This window comes from Rana temporaria, chromosome 12 (assembly GCF_905171775.1).
Source record: "Rana temporaria chromosome 12, aRanTem1.1, whole genome shotgun sequence".
NCBI classification, from domain to species: Eukaryota; Metazoa; Chordata; class Amphibia; order Anura; family Ranidae; genus Rana; species Rana temporaria.
Window position 1 is genome coordinate 11,335,110 of NC_053500.1, and position 21,285 is coordinate 11,356,394.

The following is a 21,285-nucleotide window of genomic DNA, read 5'->3' on the forward strand; positions in this document are numbered from 1 at the left end:
GTTTTTAAAAACGTCACTTTAAATGACCGTGTGTGGGGGAAAACGTTGTTTTATGTCTTGTGAAAAACGACCAAAAAAATTGAAGCATGCTTCAATTTTATGTGTCATTTTTCAAAATGTCGTTTTTTACTTCACAGAAATTGACCGTGTGTAGCAAAAAACGACGTTTTTACACCCGCGCATTCCCAGAAGCTAGTTATGAAGCGAGCTTCAATGGAAAAAAGTGGTGAACGTAACCTCGCTTTGCTAGAGCATTGTGAAAAAACGATGGTGTGTAGGCAACTTCGTCTTTGAAAATTGAAGTTTCAAAAACGTCGTTTTTTACTTCACAGAAAATGTCGTTTTTTTTCATCACATAAAGTGATGGTGTGTATGCGGCATTAGAACCCCTGTCAGGTTTTTGATGGCGTCTTTGTCCAAGCTGAGTTAAATTGTCACTTGAACAGACATAGGGGGAAATATTACGATATGTACAGTCGTTTTGGTGACAACTGTCTTCCAAGAGAGCTCTGACTTCCTGTTTTGATTTGAAGGCGGATGCAAAGGGGGGGTTCTAGCATTTCCTACTTTTTTGGTTTTGTAGTACTTTAAAATATAACTAAAGGCAAACTTTTGTTTTCAGTTTTGGACAGAGTGGAGAGGGATTAAAACACCTATTAGATTTGTATTGCTGCCTGTCCTCCCCCCCCCCATTAGGGAGGTTAAAAAAAAAAAAATTACTAATTATTCACAAAGGCTAAGATATGACAAGCGCTCATCAGTGAAAAATGTGGTCTCAGGAATTAAACCAACAACTTCCTGATTCTGGGATGTGTGGTGACGTCACAAGTGATGGCTCCAATGTACGCGTTTCGTTACAACTGAACACGAATAGGGGGAATTATTACAATGTGGACAGTCATTCTGGTGAGAGGGATTAAATCACCTATTAGATTTCTATTGCTGTCTGTGCCCCTCGTTAGGGAGATTCATCCAATCTATTTGTCCTGTTTACCATTATCATTGAAAATAAAAGTAAAAGAAATCCCATATTATGGGTTGTCCCCAGAAAAGTTAAAGAGGGGGAATCTTCCAATGGGGACCCTAGTTCTGGTGACCTGGGGGTCCCCAAGAAACTCCTTTAATTTGAAGGGATTTCCTCTCACTTCCTGTTTGGCTATGGGACAGGAAGTGAAGGGAAACCAATGCAATAGGACACATATGGTGAAAAAGAAATCTGACAGAGGTTATAAACCTCCCTTACTCTATCCAAAATGGGAAAAAAAAGTTTTACTTATAGTTCTACATAAAAAAAAACACTTGGGGGGGGGGGATATCCCAAAGGGGACACTAATTCGGGTGGCCTGGGGGGGGGGGGGCCCAATTTACAGGGATTTCCTCTCACTTCCTGTTTGGCTATGGGACAAGAAGTGAAGGGAAACCTCCCTTACTCTGTCCAAAATGAAAAAAAAAAAGTTTTGCTTATAGTTCTACTTTAAAAAAAACACTTAAATCCAAAAGGGGACACTAATTCTGGTGACTGGGGCGGGGGGGGGGGGGCTAATTTGGAGGGATTTCCTCTCACTTCCTGTTTGGCTATGGGACAGGAAGTGAAGGGAAATCTGCCCAATGGGACACAGATGGCAATAAAAAAAAAATCTGACAGGGGTTATAACTCTCCCTTACTCTATCCAAAAATGGAAAAAAAGTTTTGCCTATAGTTCTCCAGTGAAGGGATGGAACTCTGAAATGCATCCATTAGGTTGGGTTACTGTGGAACTGCAGCTTTGTTTAGCAGTGAGAGCTCCATGGGTTGCTATATAATATCCAGTGCACTCTTCTCCTGGTTCTGGTACCTCCTATTATCATTCTGCAGTACTCACTTAAAGCCATGTCAAATAACCTCTTCCCCAAAACCAAGCAGGCCTGTTGCCTGAAAAACTCCCTGAACCCGACAGCAGACACCAAGAATAACCAATCCAAAACACAATACACTTCCCCTGTAAACGTTCCCTGGTGGCCTCGCTCTGTCATCGGGTGACTGGACCATGGGAGGAGAATTTTTCCTCATAACTTCAATAATGTTTGAAAAGTTTTTACTGAGTCAACACCAAAACAAACAGGCCTGATCCTGGAAGGCCAGAAACATCAGAAAGGTGTCATGTGACCAGCGTCGGCAAATCACAAAAAGCCTTTCATACAATCTGGTGGCAGAGACTCCGTTGTGATCTCCACAGATTCCTGGGTGGATTTAGTTCTGGAGGAATGTACCACGAGATGGACTGAGGAAGCTAATACGGCATTAGCTGGTTGAGTCTTGCCCTCAGTGAGGCTGGCCTGGTGGCTCGTGTCCATCTGACCCAAACTGCAGCATTGTGGGTAACTACCAAAGCACTCAATCGTTTCATGGCAGCAGCGGCTCTCCATGAATGGGCTCCTGACATCCTGTATACATGGCGCTTGCTTCACGGGGGTTCGGCAGATGCCACAGACCATGGCGCACACAGCCTGAAATACGGACAGGTCATTGGTTATGACATTCAAAAAGTTTGGCTTCAGTAGCAGATACACTATGGGGTTGTAGAGGGTAGAAGACTTGGCGAACGCAGCAGCAAGGGCAAATGCTATCGCCGGGACCTGCCTGGCATCACCAAAGGTCACCCACATTGCCACAATAGCATAAGGAGTCCATGCGAGGAGAAAGCCGATACAGACTGCCACACTGAGCTGAAAAATACAAAAAGAGATTACTTATACTTATTACAACGTTTTTGTTTTCTAATTTTACCAATTTTTATTGAAAACTGTGGCATATACTAGAAGTAAAATAGGAAAAATTATCCGCACTCCAGTTGTTGCTCTTTAACCACTTCAATACCGGGCTTTTATACACACCTCAATACCGGGCCTATTCTGGCACTTCTCTCCTACATGTACAAATCATCATTCTTTTGCTAGAAAATTACGCAGAACCCCCAAACATTATATATGTTTTTTTTAGCAGACACCCTAGGGAATAAAATGACGGTCATTGCAACGATTTATCTTGCACGGTATTTGCGCAATAATTTTTCAAACGCCTTTTTTTGGGGAAAAAAATAGTTTTATGAATTAAAAAAATAACAAAACAGTAAAGTTAGCCCAATTTTTTTTATAAAATATGAAAGATTATGTTACACCGAGTAAATAGATACCTAACATGTCACGCTTTAAAATTGCGTACACTCATGGAATGGCGCCAAACTTCGGTACTTAAGAATCTCCATAGGCAACGCTTCAATTTTTTTTTACAGGTTACCAGTTTAGATTTACAGAGGGGATCTAGTGCTAGAATTGTTGCTGGCACTCTAACGCACGCGGGGATACCTCACATATGTGGTTTAAACGGCGTTTACATATGTCGGCGGGACTTGCGTGTGCGTTCGCTTTTGCGCGCGAGCTACCGGGGGCAGGGGCGTTTTAATTCTTTTAGTATTATTTTATTTATTTATTTAGTTACACTTTTTAAAAAAAAAATCTTTTTTTATTACTTTTATTCCTATTACAAGGAATGTAAACATCCCTTGTAATAGGAAATGTGTGTGACAGGTCCCCTTTATGGAGAGATGCGGGGTCAAAAAGACCCCACATCTCTCCTCCGGGCTGGAAAGCATGAAATCGGTGAAAAAAATGTCACCGATCTCATGATTACTGTTGCTTACTAGCCGCATACGCGGCTTTGTTTACCATCTGGTCACCAGTCATCTCTATGCTTCCTGCCAGCACCGGACAATTCTTTCTCCGGGCCCCCGATGGCACGAGAGAGCCCGGAGAAGCACCGGATGGTGGCGGGAGGGGGGATGTCCCCTCCCGCCGCCTATAAGAATGATCAAGCGGCGGAACGCTGAAGAATGATATCTGAATGATGCCTCTAGCTGCAGGCATCATTCAGATATCCCCCGCAAAGCCCAGGACGTCATACGACGTCCACCCAGGATGGGAGATCCCATCTGTGGACGTCATATGTCTATGGGCCAGTATTGAAGTGGTTAAAAAATCTTTGTTTTTATTGACAAGCCACAGTGAACAAACGCAGATGAAAACAGTTGACGCGTTTCAGCCTAATAACCATACTAGAAGTATACTTGTTTTTTTTCTTATTTGTACCATGTTTTGTATTTGATTATTTTTGTAAACATTTTGTAAAACACTAATAAAGATGGAATGCAAAAAAAAAAAATGGCATATATACAATCCAATAATCACAATGCTGCATCAACAGCGGTATATACTGTATACAGTGGAACCTCGGATTGCGAGTAACGCGGTTAACGAGCATTTCGCAATACGATGTATAGACAGTTGCAGATGGAAAGTTAACCTCCCTGGCGGTATGATTCTTTCTGAAAAAACATGCTGAAAGCGGTACCATTATTTGCAAGGAAATTTGCTGTTTTATACTGTAGGCCTGTAATTTTTAGGAATAACTCACTTAAATCTGACCAAACAAGAATCTAATAGGCATCCCGGGTATGACATTTTTTTAAAAACAAAATTTTAAATTATAATATAATAAATAATTATAAATAATTATAACAAATAATAATATAATTAAAATAAAATTTATTCAATAATGTAATCAACTCAAAATCACTGAAATTTGCTCAGTTGCAGAATTGTTGCTGTCATTATTTTTTTTTTTTTATGACGAATTTCCCCGCAAATCGCTATCGCACAATTCTGCAAGTGATTATAATTTATTATCGCTGTTTTCTAGCTGATCTAAAACCATTTTTGACATAAAAAGACACTTTTGGTTGCTATGGACAATCTACAGTTTTCAGGCAGAAAGAAAGGTTTTTATTATATAAAATGACATGTAGGACACTGGGCAGACCACTAGGGACAAGGGGGGGTGTGTATTTTTTACATACAGTACTGTAATCTATAAGATTACAGTATACTGTATGTATAGTGTTTGTTTACTTTTTTGAATTTGGAGCCGATCTCCGCTCCCGTGCGTCGTAACGTCGCAGGGAATGGAGATCGGCGGCACAGGAGGACGCTGTGTGAATCGAGCGAGGTCCCGCTCGCTCACACAGCGTGGTGACATCGCTGGATCCAGGAGAAGGTAAGCCAGCACGAGCGTGACTCGGGGTTACCGATTTTGGTAGAAAAAATCAACCCCGAGTCACGCTCGGGGATACCGCCAGGGGGGTTAAGCCGACCAGCGGTGGGAAGCACTGTGACTCTGATCCAGGATGGAGAGCCACGCTGTCAGGGTCAGCGTGGAATGCAGGCAAACGGAAGTGACATCAGAATGGGCGGGACGTATTTAGGAGCATGCCCAGTTACTCCTTCTTCAAGAGCGACTGGGCATCCCTGACAGTGTGCCTGGAACACACACAGATCTGAATTATTAATTTCAGGTGGATGTGCAACTTTAAATAGAAGGAAGAACATAAAAATAAAATGTAATTTGTCTAAACACTACATACACAGTTACTGCTCACTGCAACAAATTCAATTAAATTGTTTTGTTGTGGCTGCGAAAAGCGTAAAACGCAGATAGTTTATCTTTTTCTAATTATCTTTTGCTGAAATGCTGGAAATTTAATGAAGAGTGCCGTATCACACCAAAGCAGTTCCCGCTATTGAATCCCTGGCTTGGATTTCATAAATAGACATGAAAGGGTCCCTTTTTTTATTCCGCTGCAAATGCGTCAGCAAGGAAAGAAGAAACAGATAAACCACTTAGCTCGTGTAAAGCCGCCAATTTATTTTTTCTAGAATACAATGCTGATATGGTGGGCGGAGTACCTTGTATGAACTCAGCGTTTTGATTAGCGTAGTAAACTACAGAAAGGGAAATCAATTTTTTGCGCAAATGCACCGGGACGAGGCCAGATAATTACTACCAGCAGTCTGCACACTGTTACAGGATTATGATATAGCAGGGGTCTCCAAACTTTGTAAACAAAGGGCCAGTATACTGTCCTTTAAACTTTAGGGGGGGCAGAATGTGGCCATTAGGAGTAGAACATTTCTTAGCATCAGTTGGAGTAAACAGTGCCCTATCATCAGTGTCATTAAGAGAAATTTTGCCCCATCAATGGCGTCATTGGGAGATATTTTGCCCCATCAATGGTGTCATTGGGAGATATTTTGCCCCATCAATGGTGTCATTGGGAGAAATTTTGCCCCATCAGTGGTGTCATTGGGAGATATTTTGCCCCATCAGTGGTGTCATTGGGTGATATTTTGCCCCATCAATGGTGTCATTGGGAGATATTTTGCCCCATCAATGGTGTCATTGGGAGATATTTTGCCCCATCAATGGTGTCATTGGGATACATTTTGCCCCATTAATGGTGTCATTGGGATAAATTTTGCCCCATCAATGGTGTCATTGGGAGACATTTTGCCCCATCGATGGTGTCATTGGGAGATATTTTGCCCCATCAATGGTGTCATTGGGATACATTTTGCCCCATTAATGGTGTCATTGGGATAAATTTTGCCCCATCAATGGTGTCATTGGGAGACATTTTGCCCCATCAATGGTGTCATTGGGTGATATTTTGCCCCATCAATGGTGTCATTGGGAGATATTTTGCCCCATCAATGGTGTCATTGGGAGACATTTTGCCCCATCGATGGTGTCATTGGGAGATATTTTGCCCCATCAATGGTGTCATTGGGATACATTTTGCCCCATTAATGGTGTCATTGGGATAAATTTTGCCCCATCAATGGTGTCATTGGGAGACATTTTGCCCCATCAATGGTGTCATTGGGAGATATTTTGCCCCATCAATGGTGTCATTGGGAGATATTTTGCCCCATCAATGGTGTCATTGGGATACATTTTGCCCCATTAATGGTGTCATTGGGATAAATTTTGCCCCATCAATGGTGTCATTGGGATACATTTTGCCCCATTAATGGTGTCATTGGGATAAATTTTGCCCCATCAATGGTGTCATTGGGAGACATTTTACCCCATCGGTGGGGCTGCGGTAAGGGTTAGGGTTTCCCATTGAAGAATATGGCTAGGACTCAGGAATTGGAACAGGGACCTCCCCCAAATGGAACCTATTGTTGGTGTCTCAGGGAGGAATTTTGCCCCATATTTGGTGTCACTGGGTGGAATTGTGCCCCACATTAAAGTGGAGGTAACTTCTGGACATTTAAAACAAATTTTTCTCAGGGCCCATGTTTGAACTTGCAACCTCTGCTGTACCTGGCTACGTCCCTTCATGCTGAGCCACCTGGACAGCTCCCTGGACAATCCCTCAGATAATCTTGCATTGTCCCTTGTTTCTTGTAAACATTGAACTCTTTGCTCCTCCCATGAAATTCCTATTTAACTACTTGGCATCCGTGCTATAGCCGAATGACGGCAACATCGCAAACCTGAATTTCCGGGAGGCTGTCAATAGATGTCCCCCTTTTTTCTCCTGAGCGGCGTGTGCCGTGATCACGAATCACTGAGACTCGGGTGATTACAGATTCGAGTAAGGGGCCAATCCAGGCCCCTTACCACATGATCAGCTGTCAGCCAATGACAGCTGATCACGTGATGTAAACAAAAGCTCGGTAATCGTTATTTTTTCTTCTCGCGCTGACAGCGTGAGGAGAAAAAAAAGCTGATCGCCGGCTTAGGTGCAAGGGACATCGGTCCCGAAGAGGAAAGAGGCAGATGTGCCCACAATTACTGCCTGCCAGTGCCATCTGCCTGTGCCCACGAGTGCCACCTATGAATGCCCACGAGTGCCACCTATGAATGCCCACGAGTGCCACCTATCAATGCTCACGAGTGCCACCTATCAATGCCCACAAGTGCCACCTATCAATGCCCACGAGTGCCACCTATCAATGTCCACGAGTGCCACCTATCAATGTCCACGAGTGCCACCTATCAATGCCCACGAGTGACACCTATCAATGCCCACCAGTGGTGCCAATCAGTGCCTCATCAGTGTCACCTAGCAGTGCTGCCTATCAGTGTAACCTACCAGTGCTGATCAGTGCCCATCATTGCCACCCATCAGTGCCCATCACTGCAAAAATGCATTTTTTTTTTAAAACAAATGCTTACATGGCGATTCAGTTCGCATGTGTTGCGCTTTACAAGTCTCTCTCTCTCTCTTACATGTGATTGGGTAGTCTTTGAAAAGTGCACAGTCCATTTTACTTTAGTAAATCAACCCCATTGTCGTAAAATTATGAAGAAATTCGATTTTTTTATTTTTTATTTTATTTGCTGTGTTTTTTAGCAGAAAGTAAAAAATATATATTTTTTTCAAAATAAAAAATGTAAAAAGAAAAAAATGTTTTTATGCTCACCCAAAATACCTGTTGCTATGCAGATGTTCCTAATCTGCCTCGTCCTTATCCGCGGTGGGTCTTCTTCAGCATCCTCCTTCTGGTGAATGGGGCGCGCTGCCATCTGGGAACTGTGTGTATCCCAGAGAGCAGCCGCCCATTCATAAAGCGGCAAGAGCCTCACGCATGCGCAGTAGGAAACGGGCAGTGAAGCCAAAAGCTTCACTGTCTGTTTGCCTTACTGAGGATGGCGGCGCAGGACCTGCAATGATCCAGATTGCCATGGGGGGGGCCATCATCACAGGTGCCTAGGACAGGTAAGTGTCCTTATTAAAAGTCAGCAGCTACAGTGTTTGTAGCTGCTGACTTTAAAAAAAAATTGCGGGTGGAATCCCGCTATAAAGTAACGCCTGGACTGGACATGAATGGGGGAAAATCTTCCAGAGATCACGTGGATAATCTGTGATATTCTACATGCCCAGCAGCAGCCTTCACTAAATCCATAGGGGTTGATTTACTATAGTCAAATAGATTGGGCACTTTGCAAAGTGAAGTTGCTCCAGAGCTTAGTAAATCAGGTAAGGCTTCACTTTGCAAAGAGTACCCAATAACGTGCAAGGAAATAAAAAAAAAACATAACGTATTTATTGGGGTATAGCGCGCTCCCGCGTATAGCGCGCACCCCTAAATTTGCCCAGAAATTCCTGTGAAAAAAAGATTTTTGTACTTACAGTTTGGTGTCTTGCACGGCGTCCATCGGCGGCCTCGTCGGGTCCGGCGTCCGTCTGCGGCTTCGGGTGTCCTCTTCGTCGGGTCCGGCGTCCTTCTGCGGCGTCCTCGCTTTCCCGCGCCGAGTTTGAATACTGCGCCGGCATATACCGAGCGCAGTACACTCGCGTATAGTCGGCAATGCTCGCGCTGACGTCCTGGACGTACAGGACATGAGCGCGAGTGTAGCCGAGACTGCCCGACTATACACGAGTGTACTGCGCTCGGTATATGTCGGCGCAGTATTCAAACTCGGCACGGGAAAGCGGGTATTGGCGTATATCGCGCACCCACGATTTTACCCAAAATAGTGCGCGGTATACGCCGATAAATACGGTAATTTTTGCTTGCAAATGATTGAAAGATGGAAGTGGGCGGGGGGTTCTGCTCATTTACGAAGCTCTGGAGCAATTGCACTATGCAAAGTGCACAGTCTTTTTGCCTTTAGTAAATCAACCCCGTTATGTCTACGTCTGTTTCTACTCCTCCGGGATGGAATCATCGTAACTTGGAGTGCTTTGCAGAATTATTTTACATGTATATAAAGTAAATAACGGCCCAGGTGTTTGTGTCCCTGGGAATCTCACCTTTATGATAAGGCTGTGAACGTTGCTCCCTTTGTTCTGCGGTGACAGGTGCTGTTTCACGGCTCTCCTCGCCCCATTCACAGTGAGCAGGATGAGGGTGTAGGAGATGAAGATCAGTGTGCAGGGTAGGATGTAGCAAAAGACGAACAGGGACACGACATAGGACATGGCTCGATGCTCCCCGTTGGAGGCCTTCCAGTCTATACAGCAGGCTGTACCGTAGGGCTCCGGGCCGTAACGCCCCCACTCTGCCAATGGGGCCACGGCGAATAAAAAGGCATACACCCAGACGCAGAGCAGCAAAACCCGTGAGTGGGTAAAAGAAAATTTATTTCCTGCAAAACAATTATAGGTCAGCCACAAACAGAAACACAATTTAGAAAGTGAAAAACACAATTTAGCCTCAGTTATGCTTTCTTAGACCTGGTATGAATGGGACATTGGTAAACACCGACTATATGGAGGAACGGAAGCATAGCACTACATGATCCAGAACTGACCTTATCTGATATGAAAAGCCTGGGTCCTCTGAACCTAACACATACAAGCATTAAACCTACCGAAGTGGCTGTAAAAGGAGTACCGGGATATGAAAAGTCCAGGCAGAAGGAAAAAAATATCAAACTTTGCAAGAAAAGTTGACGGTACAGGACTCTACCGCGCCATTCCTTTAGAGCGCATACGCCGGAGACTTCACCGGCTGCATCAAAAGTAAATATCTCCTAAACAGTGCGGGCCAGATCCACAAAGAACTTACGGCGGCGTATCTATTGATACGCCGCGTAAGTTCTACGATGCGCCGTCGTATCTTTGTTTTGTATCCACAAAACAAGATACGACTGAATGTGGGCTCGATCCGACTGACGTACGTCTTAGTACGCCGTCGGATCTTAGGTGCATATTTACGCTGGCTGCTAGGTGGCGCTTCCGTTGATTTCCGCGTAAAGTATGCAAATTAGCTAGATACGCCGATTCTCAAACGTACGTCCGCCCGGCGCATTTTTTTTTACGTTGTTTACGTAAGGCTTTTTCCGGCGTAACGTTACCCCTGCCTCTATGAGGTGTACGCAATGTTAGGTATGGACGTCGGGACAGCGTCAAATTTTCCGTCGTTTACGTAAATCGTTCGCGAATAGGGCTTTGCGTAAGTTACGTTCGCGTCAAAAGCATTAACTATTTGCGACGTGATTTCGCGCATTCGCACTGGAAAACGTCCACGGACGGCGCATGCGCCATTCGTAAAAAGCGTCAATTACGTGGGGTCATACCAGATTACCATACAACACGCCCTCTCCAAGCCTACTTTGAATTACGCGGGCTTACGCCGGCAGATTTACGTTACCCCGGCCCGCATATAACAGCACGTTCTTTGTGGATACCCTAGGAGCCACTCTGATTTACGGCGGCGTAGCGCATATGAGATGCGCTACGCCCGCCTAAATATACGCCCGTTTTTGTGGATCTGGCCCTGCATGTTTAGGAGATATCTACTGTACCTATAGGTAAGCCTTACTACAGGCTTATTTATGGAAGTTTACTCCTATAATACTAACAACTAGAAAGATTTATTATTTAAAACCAACAAAAACACATTAACATCTATCAATATTAGATATAATGGGATAGCAACTACAGCTGGTGATGAAAAGTATGGTCACCTTGAAATGCCCAGGGATTCCATGTTGCGTACAGGCATTCCTGTAGAGCATTAGTTCATCTAAGGACTTAAAGCAGTGTTCCGCTAAAAAATGTTTTATTAAAAGTCAGCAGCTTCAAATACTGCAGCTGCTGACTTTTAATATATGGAAACGTACCTGTCTAGGGCGCCGGCGATGTCGGCAGCCGAAGCCGATCTGTCCGCCGGCTCTCCGGTGCTGCCGCCGCCATCTTCCGTAAGGGAATCAGGAAGTGAAGCCTGCGCATCCTCACCGGTCCCTGCTATCTTCTAGGACCTGTGTGTCTCCTAGAAGACAGCGGGGGGGGGGGGCAGAGTAGGCGCCAGACGTGGCGTAGGTCACTGCGATCACTGCGGTGATCTATACCAGGAAGTGGGAGAAAATACCTGGATTACACAGATATCTGCTCCCTCCTTCCCCCTTAAAGGTGCAAAATGTGACACCAGTGAGGGGGGGGGGGGGGGCGGATTCTAAAAAGTGGAAGTTCCATTTTTGGGTGGAACTCCACTTTAAAATCACCTTATGGTTGGAAATCTGTGCTTATGCAGGCTGAGTATTCCCAAACCTACCCACTGTAGACACCTTTGCGATTTAAACATGCAAGGACGCTACAGGAACACAGAATCACATGACCTGAACCCGTAGTCCCATCAAACCCCAAATTTGGGGTAAGCTGAGCTTTCTGATTTAGGCACTAACACCTCTCTTTAAGCTTGCGGCCTGGATTTAATTTTAAACACTAAAGGGCCTCACAGAGGGGAAGTGATTTTTCAGGACAATTCACACATATTTGCTATCCAAGGATCAACCTGTGCCTAATTCTGAACAATGGATCCAACTGTTGGCTCCATGAATGATTCATAATTAAAGCCTAATAGTTTTTTCTATTTTTTCTGCTCACATCTTTACCTTTTTGATTTTGGTGTGTGGTGTGGATAGGACATTCAGAAGAATACAAATAAACTCACCGTATGCCGGATAGCAGACTTTCATACAGCAGACAGAGCTCAGAACTGTCAGATTCGTCAGGCTGCAAAGGCCAAAGAAGACCCCACAAAAGGCGTAACATTCACAGGTCACTTTATCAAACAGCCACCTGCAGGGAGAGAGGCTTCCGTTATTCTGCGATATTTTATTCTAACCCACTTGATGAGCTCTTCTATCTCTCAGGTACTCTGAGGTCCTGCACACCTCCTGTGGCCAGTATGAGCGTTTCCCACCATCCCTGCACACCTGCTGTGCCCATTGTGAGGTGTTCCCACCATCCCTGCACTGAGTTCCTGGACATGCATACCTTATGCAGACATTATGAGGGATTCCCACCATCCCTGCACACCTGCTGTGCTCATTGTGAGGGGTTCCCACCATCCCTGCACTGAGTTCCTGGACATGCATACCTTCTTCAGCCATTATGAGGGGTTCTCAGCATCCCTGCACTGAGTTCCTGGCCATGCATACCTTCTGCAGCCATTATGAGGGATTCCCACCATCCCTGTGCTGAGTTCCGGAGTCTGTACACCTGATGTGCCCATTATGAGGGGTTCCCACCATCCCTGTGCTGAGTTCCTGGACATGCATACCTTCTGCAGCCATTATGAGGGGTTCCCACCATCCCTGTGCTGAGTTCCGGAGTCTGTACACCTGATGTGCCCATTATGAGGGGTTCTCACCATCCCTGTGCTGAGTTCCGGGGGCCGGAACACCTATTGTGCCCATTATGAGTGGTCCCTACTATCCTTGTGCTGAGTTCTCAGGTCTATAGACCTGCTGTACCCATTGAGGAGTTCCCACCATCAGCTATGATTAAGCATTGAAAGTCAATGCGAAACGCATCAGCTATTTTCCCCACTGTTGCTGTTTGTATGCTGTGCATTTTTTCCTATCAATAAAGAGCACGTCATTTTTAAGACTTTTGTGGAGTGCGGCTGTCCATCTATTTCTCTATCCGCATTCCCACCATCCCTGTACTGAGTTCTCAGGTCTGTACACCCGCTGTGCCCATTATGAGTGGTCCCTACTATCCCTGTGCTGAGTTCTCAGGTCTATAGACCTGCTGTACCCATTGAGGGGTTCCCACCATCCCTGTACTGAGTTCTCAGGTCTGTACACCCGCTGTGCCCATTATGGGGGGTTCCCACCATCCCTGCACTGAGCACACAAGTCTGCCTACCTCCTGTAGCCATTATAATCAGCTCCCACCATCTCTGTACTACGTTCCTAGGTCTGCACACCTGCTGTGTTCATAGGTAGGGGCTCCTAATATCCAGAGGTGGGCAACTGCGGCCCTACATCTGCTGCCTAATGACATGTCCTATCATGTCTCTGCCTCAGAGAATCATGCTCAGGGCTGCCCTTAGAAGTAATGGGACCCCGTACAGCCAATCCGATAGGGTAACCCCTAATGTCTCACTTTTGAGAATGAGAAAGGGACTGACGACGTAGATTGCTCAGTTCCGTTCTCTGCAGTGATCGCTCACTGTATTTATTCAGGAAAGAAATTGGCTGGTAAAAGTGACATATTAGATATACTTACCGCCAACGCCCCCCCCCCCCCCCCCTTCCTGCTCTCTATCCTGAAACTGATCCCCCTGTGTGCCCGCAGCAGCTGGCGGAAGAGGAGAGGAGGGAAGCCGATAGCACTGCTCGGGAGTAAGGCACACAGGAGAGCCCAGACAGCACAGGGGTGAGGGCACAGATACCGATCCCCCTGCAGCACAGCCAAAGGGAGGGAGAGCCTGGTAGTGTTGCACGGAGAGCCACAAGGTGTAAACAGGACTGTAAGCTAACCATTTTATTTAGTGACAGGAGCTTTGACTGGCGTTCAGAGAGCTTTAACAAAGCCTGTCCGAAGCAAGTGTAAACTAGCCCTAACCCTTTTATTTGGAATTTCTGGCTACAGATGGTGGTCATGTGCTTCCACCACATTGGTATTGGCCATTTCTTCACTGGCACTTACCTGTGAGCAAAGAGCGAGGGTATAGCCAGAGGGAAGAGAGTGGCTGTCATACCCAAGTCACTGATCGCCAGGTTGACGATGAAGAATTCGGCGGGCTTCAGTATAGAACGCTTGCGATATGCCACCAGCAGCAGCATGGAGTTTCCCGACAAAGAAAAGATTCCTGCCAAAGGAAGAGCGCAAACCATCACACTGCCATCTGTACAATGCACCCAGAGACCAATCCCACTCTTCAATTACACACCAGACAATGAATAGTGTAACAATATATTTTCCACAATGTATATAAAGATATTAATGTTTATTTGTTTACTTTTAGTTTTCGTGACATATTCCTTGTACATACCTTTCAACAAATTATGCGCCTATGTATGACTCCTGAGGAAGCGGACATCAAGTAACCGCGAAACATGAGACATATTGGGCCAGATTCACGCACCTGGGCGCATCTTTGTGTGGGTGTAGCGTATCCTATTTACGCTACGCCGCCGCAACTTAGACAGGCAAGTGCAGTATTCACAAAGCACTTGCTCCGTAAGTTGCAGCGGGGTAGCGTAAATTGGCCGGCGTAAGCCCGCCTAATTCAAAGTAGGCTGGTAGAGGGGCGTGTTGTATGGAAAGGAATCGTGACCCCACGTAAATGACGCGCCTAACGAACGGCGCATGTGCGCGCATGCTCAGTATCACGTCTAATTTTCTCCCTAAGTTACGCCGGCTCAATGCTTATTCGACGTGAACGTAACCTACGCCCATCCCCATTCACGTCCGACTTACGCAAACGACGTAAAATACGACGCTGTTCCAACGTTTCCGACGTCCATACCTTAACATGACTTACCCCTGCTTTATAAGGGGTAAAGTTACACAGGACCGTCGCCTTACGTAAACGACGTAGCTAAATCCGACGGGCGCAAGTACGTTTCTGAATCAGCGTATCTAGCTCATTCGCATATTCGAAACATGAGACATATTGGGCCAGATTCACGCACCTGGGCGCATCTTTGTGCGGGCGTAGCGTATCCTATTTACGCTACGCCGCCGCAACTTAGACAGGCAAGTGCAGTATTCACAAAGCACTTGCTCCGTAAGTTGCGGCCGGGTAGCGTAAATTGGCCGGCGTAAGCCCGCCTAATTCAAAGTAGGCTGGTAGGGGGCGTGTTGTATGGAAATGAATCGTGACCCCACGTTATGACGCGCCTAACGAACGGCGCATGTGCGCGCAGCGTAAATATGCAAACAATATACGACGGCGTAAGAGACTTACGTCAGTCGTATCTTGGACAAATTCTGGCGTATCTGATTCTTTGAATCAGGCGCAAAGATACGACGCCTGACATTGGGACTTACGACGGCGTATCTGGAGATACGCCGTCGTAAATCCTTTGTGAATCCGGGCCGTAGAGTTTACATACACTGCGCAATTATTGGTACTTTGTATATATCCTTGGTAATATGTGCCAACGATAAATTGATTCATGGTTGTCACAACTGATATTTTATTGTAAATGTTATGGAATGTTTCTATTTTTGTAATAAAAACCTTTTAATTATAATATCGAGTGTTTATCAGTTGCACATATGATGCCATTATAGTCCACCACAAGCCCCTTTTCTCTACAATAACACCAGACAATGAGAGGAACAGAGTTACCAGTTACCTTGGACACGGATCAATAAAACTTCACAACTTTTGTTTCATCTTTTTTCCACTAGGTGGCCAAAGGCACCAGATTACGCTGTCCTCATGCTCTAAGTTTAAATGATATCAATAGAAATCAAATCGAAAATAAAACTCAAAATGACAAAAGCCTACTCAGTGCAAATCATATACTGTACATTATGTGAAAAGGACCTGTGAATGGGCACTTCCACTCCTCAGCATGTCATAGCTGTCAATGGGGAGGGAAGTGGGCAGAGGCAGAACAAAGCAACTACCTACTACCAATCACATGAAAGCAGGTCGACCATTAGGTAAGCGCGGAATGTTTTTTGTGGAATTGATGCAACTGTGAAGTTGCCTTTGGCAACATTACACTGATGAGGAATTTCACTTATTAATGCAGAACTCCCTGTAAAAAGAAAAAAAAAAGCAAGACACCACCCAAAGATAAAAAAATAAATATGGTGGCGCCGGCTCTAAACGACGTACCCCCTGCCCTTGGTCCACGTACCCCGAGGGGTACACGTACCGCGGGTTGAGAAACCCTGCCCTATGTGATTTTTTTTTGTGACAGGTTCTCTTTAATGAGACATCCAGTGTCTAAAAGACCCCTGCTTGTCTCCCCTGTGCTCCACTGAATGTAATGTAATGTACATTGCACGGCATTACAATCTTTCTTGGCCTTGATGGCCGGAGAAACTGACAACGGGGACATGGCAGTGACGTCACACGTCACTTCTGGGCCATCAACAAGAAGGGGAGTAGAGCAGACGTGTGTCCCTCCCTTCTATCCTATGCTGGTTCTGCAGATGGGCAAGCAAAGCCCAGGATACATAGCGGGGGGGGGGGGGGGGGGGGGATGGCACGGGGTGTGTGGAGCATTTAGACGGAAGCCCAGGCACCAGGATACAATTTCTTGTCGTCATGACAACCTGACGCCTGGGGTTTAAGGAGCCCTAACTTTAGTAGAGACTTTTTCAGGGATGGTTGCTCTGGACTGGAATGGCGTTCGGCAGCAGAGTTAAATATTTACTTTCTTCTTGGCAGGGAGCTTTTCATTTCAAGTATATCAGTCGTTCTAGGTTCGGCTTCCCCGTTGATTCTAATGGGTGTCGTATAAATGGTAAAATCTATGAAAAATCTCCCGATTTGAAAAACCAAGGAAATGTAAATTTTTCTTCTCCTTATCGGCCACAGACACCAGACTGGTCTGGAAGATTGGCTAGTTTGTATGTATCTGCCTGGGCTGGTTCTGCTGCAGAACACATTGATTTCGCTTAATTTGTGACGGCTCCCTCAAAGGACATCAGAAGTCAGCCCCATCAGGGCACAGGGATTAGAACGTGTCAGGAGTCGTAGAGCAACGGATTTTCCAGCTGTCTTCCTCCACAAGCCCAGGCCAGACTGACTGACACCTGAACACACCACAGAGATGGGGAATCCAGACAGGAGAGGAGGGTGTCAGGAAAATCTGTTTACATTGGTTGCTCCGCTGTAGTCAACACTGAGCAGGCGGTATGTTTATCAGGTAGACTAAAAAAAAAAAAGACACAATTTTCCCCGACTCCCAACTCCGTCATTCAGGATTATCAAGTAAGGCCTCGTTCCCCAGACCGAGTTTCTCGGCAAAAACCAGCAAGAAACTTGCTGGGGTTTTTTTTTTGCCGAGGAAACCGGTCGTGTGTACATTTTTCGACAAGGAAACTGTTGAGGAACTCGTCGAGCCAAAAAGAGAGCATGTTCTCTTTTTCCTCGACGGGAATGGAGAAAATTGGCTAGCCGAGTTCCTCCACAGCCTAACAAGGAACTCGACGAACAAAACGATGTGTTTCGCCCGTCGAGTTCCTTGGCCGTGTGTTAAGAAGCTCTGCGCAAACCAATCAATATTCATTGACATTCCTTACCATGTCTATTTCGGAGATTCGTATATGGGCAAAAAATTAAACATCTGCAATACGCACATGTTCGCCTCAGCACAATTCATGCATTCTAGGTCTGGGACGAGTTAGAAGGCAACTAACCAAATTTGTTTTACATGTTTGGATGGCGGAAAGAAAAGAAGAGAGAACATAAGAACCCCATGCAAGCCTTGATGGTCCTAAACCTCGGACCTGCCATGCCCGAGCCATTTTCTTCAGTGGTGCACTGTTACCGCCTACTGCCTAAAACATTCTAAAATTATGTGTCCCCGCTTACTCCTCAACCCTCACATCCTCAGATACATCATGCTAAATAGCAGGACAGTTACCGAACAGGGTGTAGACCACTCCTAAGATGATGTCATTGGTCTTCGATATGGAAGAGTGAAATTCTGACGTGTTTGAGCCATTTCCCATCTGCAGATAAAAAGATAGAATGGTTATTGAAACATGTCAAGCGCAGACGCTGCCCAACGCCTGGACTGCACTTGTTTAACCACCGACCGCCTCCCGGCCCTTTAAGGGTTCTAAAATCTGTGAGGCAGGCATTCGGGTCATGTGACTGCTGTGATTGGCTGTCACAGCGGTCACATGATCAAAAAAGCTCCCGATCGCTAGTATGCATCAGGAGCTTTCCAGTAACCGCTACCCACAATACTGGGAGCACGTTCTAACTACTGTAAATGCTTTACACAGGTCCTCATAAATGTGTGCACCCAGCATGAACTGGTTAACAAATTAAGAGAATCTAAGTTAATGTAGAACTACAGTATAGGCAAAACTTTTTTTTCCATTTTGGATAGCGTAAGGGAGGGCCATTACCCCTGTCAGTTAATTTTTTACCATCTGTGTCCCATTGCAGAGATTTCCCTTCACTTCCTGTCCCATAGCCACAACAGGAAGTGAGAGGAAATTCCTGCAAATTAAGGGAATTCCTTGGGGCTCCCCAGGTCACTGGAACTAGTGTCCCCATTGAGAGATTTCCCCTCTATTACTTTTCTGGGGACAACGCAATTGGGATTTTTCTTTTACTTTCACTTTTAATGATAATGGTAAACAGGACAAATGGAGAGGGGGAATCTCCCTAACGGGGGCACAGACAGCCTTAAAAGTCTGACAGGGGTTCTAATCCCCCTCCACTTCATCCAAAATGTAAAAGTTGTACTTTAACCACTTGCCGACCAGCCGCTGCACTTATACTGCGGAAGGTCGGCGGCTCTCCTGCACGAAAAGTGGTACACGTACGTCGGTCCGTGCATGGGTGCGCGCCCGTGGGTCCGACGGACTTGGCGTCCACCGGCCGCCCGCGATCGCTGTACACAGAGGCAGAACAGAGATCTTCCTTTGTAAACAAGGTGGATCCCCATTCTGACAGGGGACTTCTCAGAGATCTGCTGATCCCAGTGATCAGAAACAGTGATCTCTGTGATATGCCAGGCAGCCCAACCCCTACAGTTAGAACACGCTGAGGGAAACACATTTGACTCCTTGATCGCCCCCTAGTGTTAGCCCCTTCCCTGCCAGTGTAATTTATACATTGATCAGTACATTTTTATAGCACTGATCAATGTAATAATGTCACTGGTCCCCATAAAGTGTCATTTAGGATCAGATTTGTCCGCCACAATGTCGCAGTCCCACTAAACATCGCAGATGGCCGCCATTACTAATAAAAAAAATAAAAGTCCCTAAATCTATCCTATAGTTTGTAGTCTCGATAACTTTTGCGCAAACCAATCAATATACGCTTATTGTGATTTTTTTTTTTAAATATGTAGAAGAATATTGACCTAAACTGATGAATACATTTGTTTTTGTTTTTTGGGATATGTATTATAGCAGAAAGTAAAAACAATCGTTTTTTTTTTTGTCGCTCTTTTTTCGTGTCTATAGCGCAAAAAATAAAAACCGCAGAGGTGATCAAATACCAGCAAAAGAAAGTACTATTTGTGGGGAAATTAAAAAGACATACATTTTATTTGGGTACAACGTCGCACAACCGCGCAATTGTCCGTTAAAGCGACGCAGTGCCGCATCGCAAAAAATGGCCTGGTCATTAAGGGGGGCAAATCCTTTCCAGGGCTGAAGTGGTTAACCACTTCCCGACCGCCCACCATACATTTACTGCGGCAGGGCGGTCCCTCTGTTCCAGATCATGTAATCAGTACGTGATGGGCCACTTCTGAGTTATTTCTGAGGAAAAAAAGGAAATACATTTTAATTTGGGTACAGCGTCACACAACTACGCAGTTGTCAGTTAAAATAACGCAGTGCCACATCGCAAAACATTACCTGGTCATAAAGGGTAATAAATCTTCCGGAGGTCAAGTGGTTCATTTTTATTACTTCAAACCATAAAGGATCATTTGGAAAATGATAAATGTACTCACCCTAAAGTGAACGTGAACAAATGAAGGCCAAAGCAACAGGTTCTCTTGAAGTGGTTGTAAACCCTGTAGTACCAGTACATGGAGTGATATCAGCTCCGGCCAATCACAGCGCTGGAGACCGAGAACCCGTAAATAATTCTAGGAGACATGTCGCCGGTCACAGCGGTGTGTACGGGGACCGCTGCAACAGCTTTGATCTAAGGTAAGTGTTTCATAATGAGTTAGTATGAGATGCATACTAGCTCATTATGCATTTGTCTTGCAGGGTGTTTTTTGTTTTTTAGTTTACAACCACTTTAAAGTTGAACTCTGAACTCTTACATACAAACTACCTTTGCAGTGGCATATTGCACTGCTAGGGCTAAAGGAGATCTATGGTCACAACATTCACTTTCCTTATAAAACATCAGCATTGTAATAATAATACAAACAATATTTAATATTGACAATCCAATTCATGCTTACTTGAAAATCTTCTGCCATGTTGTGAGTGTTGCCTTTCTGCTGCTTGTCTCCTTCTACAACTTCCTGGATTCCCAGCATGCTTTGCAGCTCCTCCATTTCTAAGAACTACATCTCCCATGGTACCTTGCTGCCTGCAAGTAGTGTTTCCTGGACTGACTCCGCCTCCTGAAACTCCTCCTCTCAACACCCCTGTAAGTCAGAAGGCAGGCTCTGTGAAATATGCGACACACAGACAGCAATGCCTACTCACAGGGCATAGTGACTACATGTCATGATAATAGACGTAGGCTAGAAATAAATGAAATAGAATATGGAAATTAATATAGGATTTTGTTAGGTCTATGGGTAGAGGAATAAGCTGTAATAGTTACCTTATTCCTTCCTCTGGCAAGATCCTCCACTCTCCTTTTCTCTCTAAGGGCTCTTTCACACTGGCGGCATGTTCAGGTCCGCCTGCCAGTTTTTTGGCGGACCTGAACGGGCGCTCTGTGCTCCTCTATGGAGCCGCGGATGTCAGCGGTGACATACCCGCTGACATCCGCCCTGCTCCGATCCGACAAAGTGTGACGGAGGAAAAA

General features: G+C 45.3%; 1 protein-coding gene across 1 annotated transcript; it reads right to left on the reverse strand.

Annotated features, from left to right (window-relative positions):
* Nucleotides 1-1,633: 1,633 nt before the first annotated feature.
* On the reverse strand, nt 1,634-20,832 carry LOC120919055 (opsin-5-like). The gene is made up of 6 exons (XM_040331020.1): nt 20,708-20,832; nt 18,182-18,269; nt 14,274-14,436; nt 12,286-12,413; nt 9,642-9,976; nt 1,634-2,706 (listed from the first exon to the last, which is right to left on the reverse strand). Exons 1-6 carry the CDS (start codon nt 20,801-20,803, stop codon nt 2,161-2,163), a joined length of 1,356 nt encoding a protein of 451 aa, XP_040186954.1. The 5' UTR covers nt 20,804-20,832; the 3' UTR covers nt 1,634-2,160.
* Between the last annotated feature and the right edge of the window lie 453 nt (nt 20,833-21,285).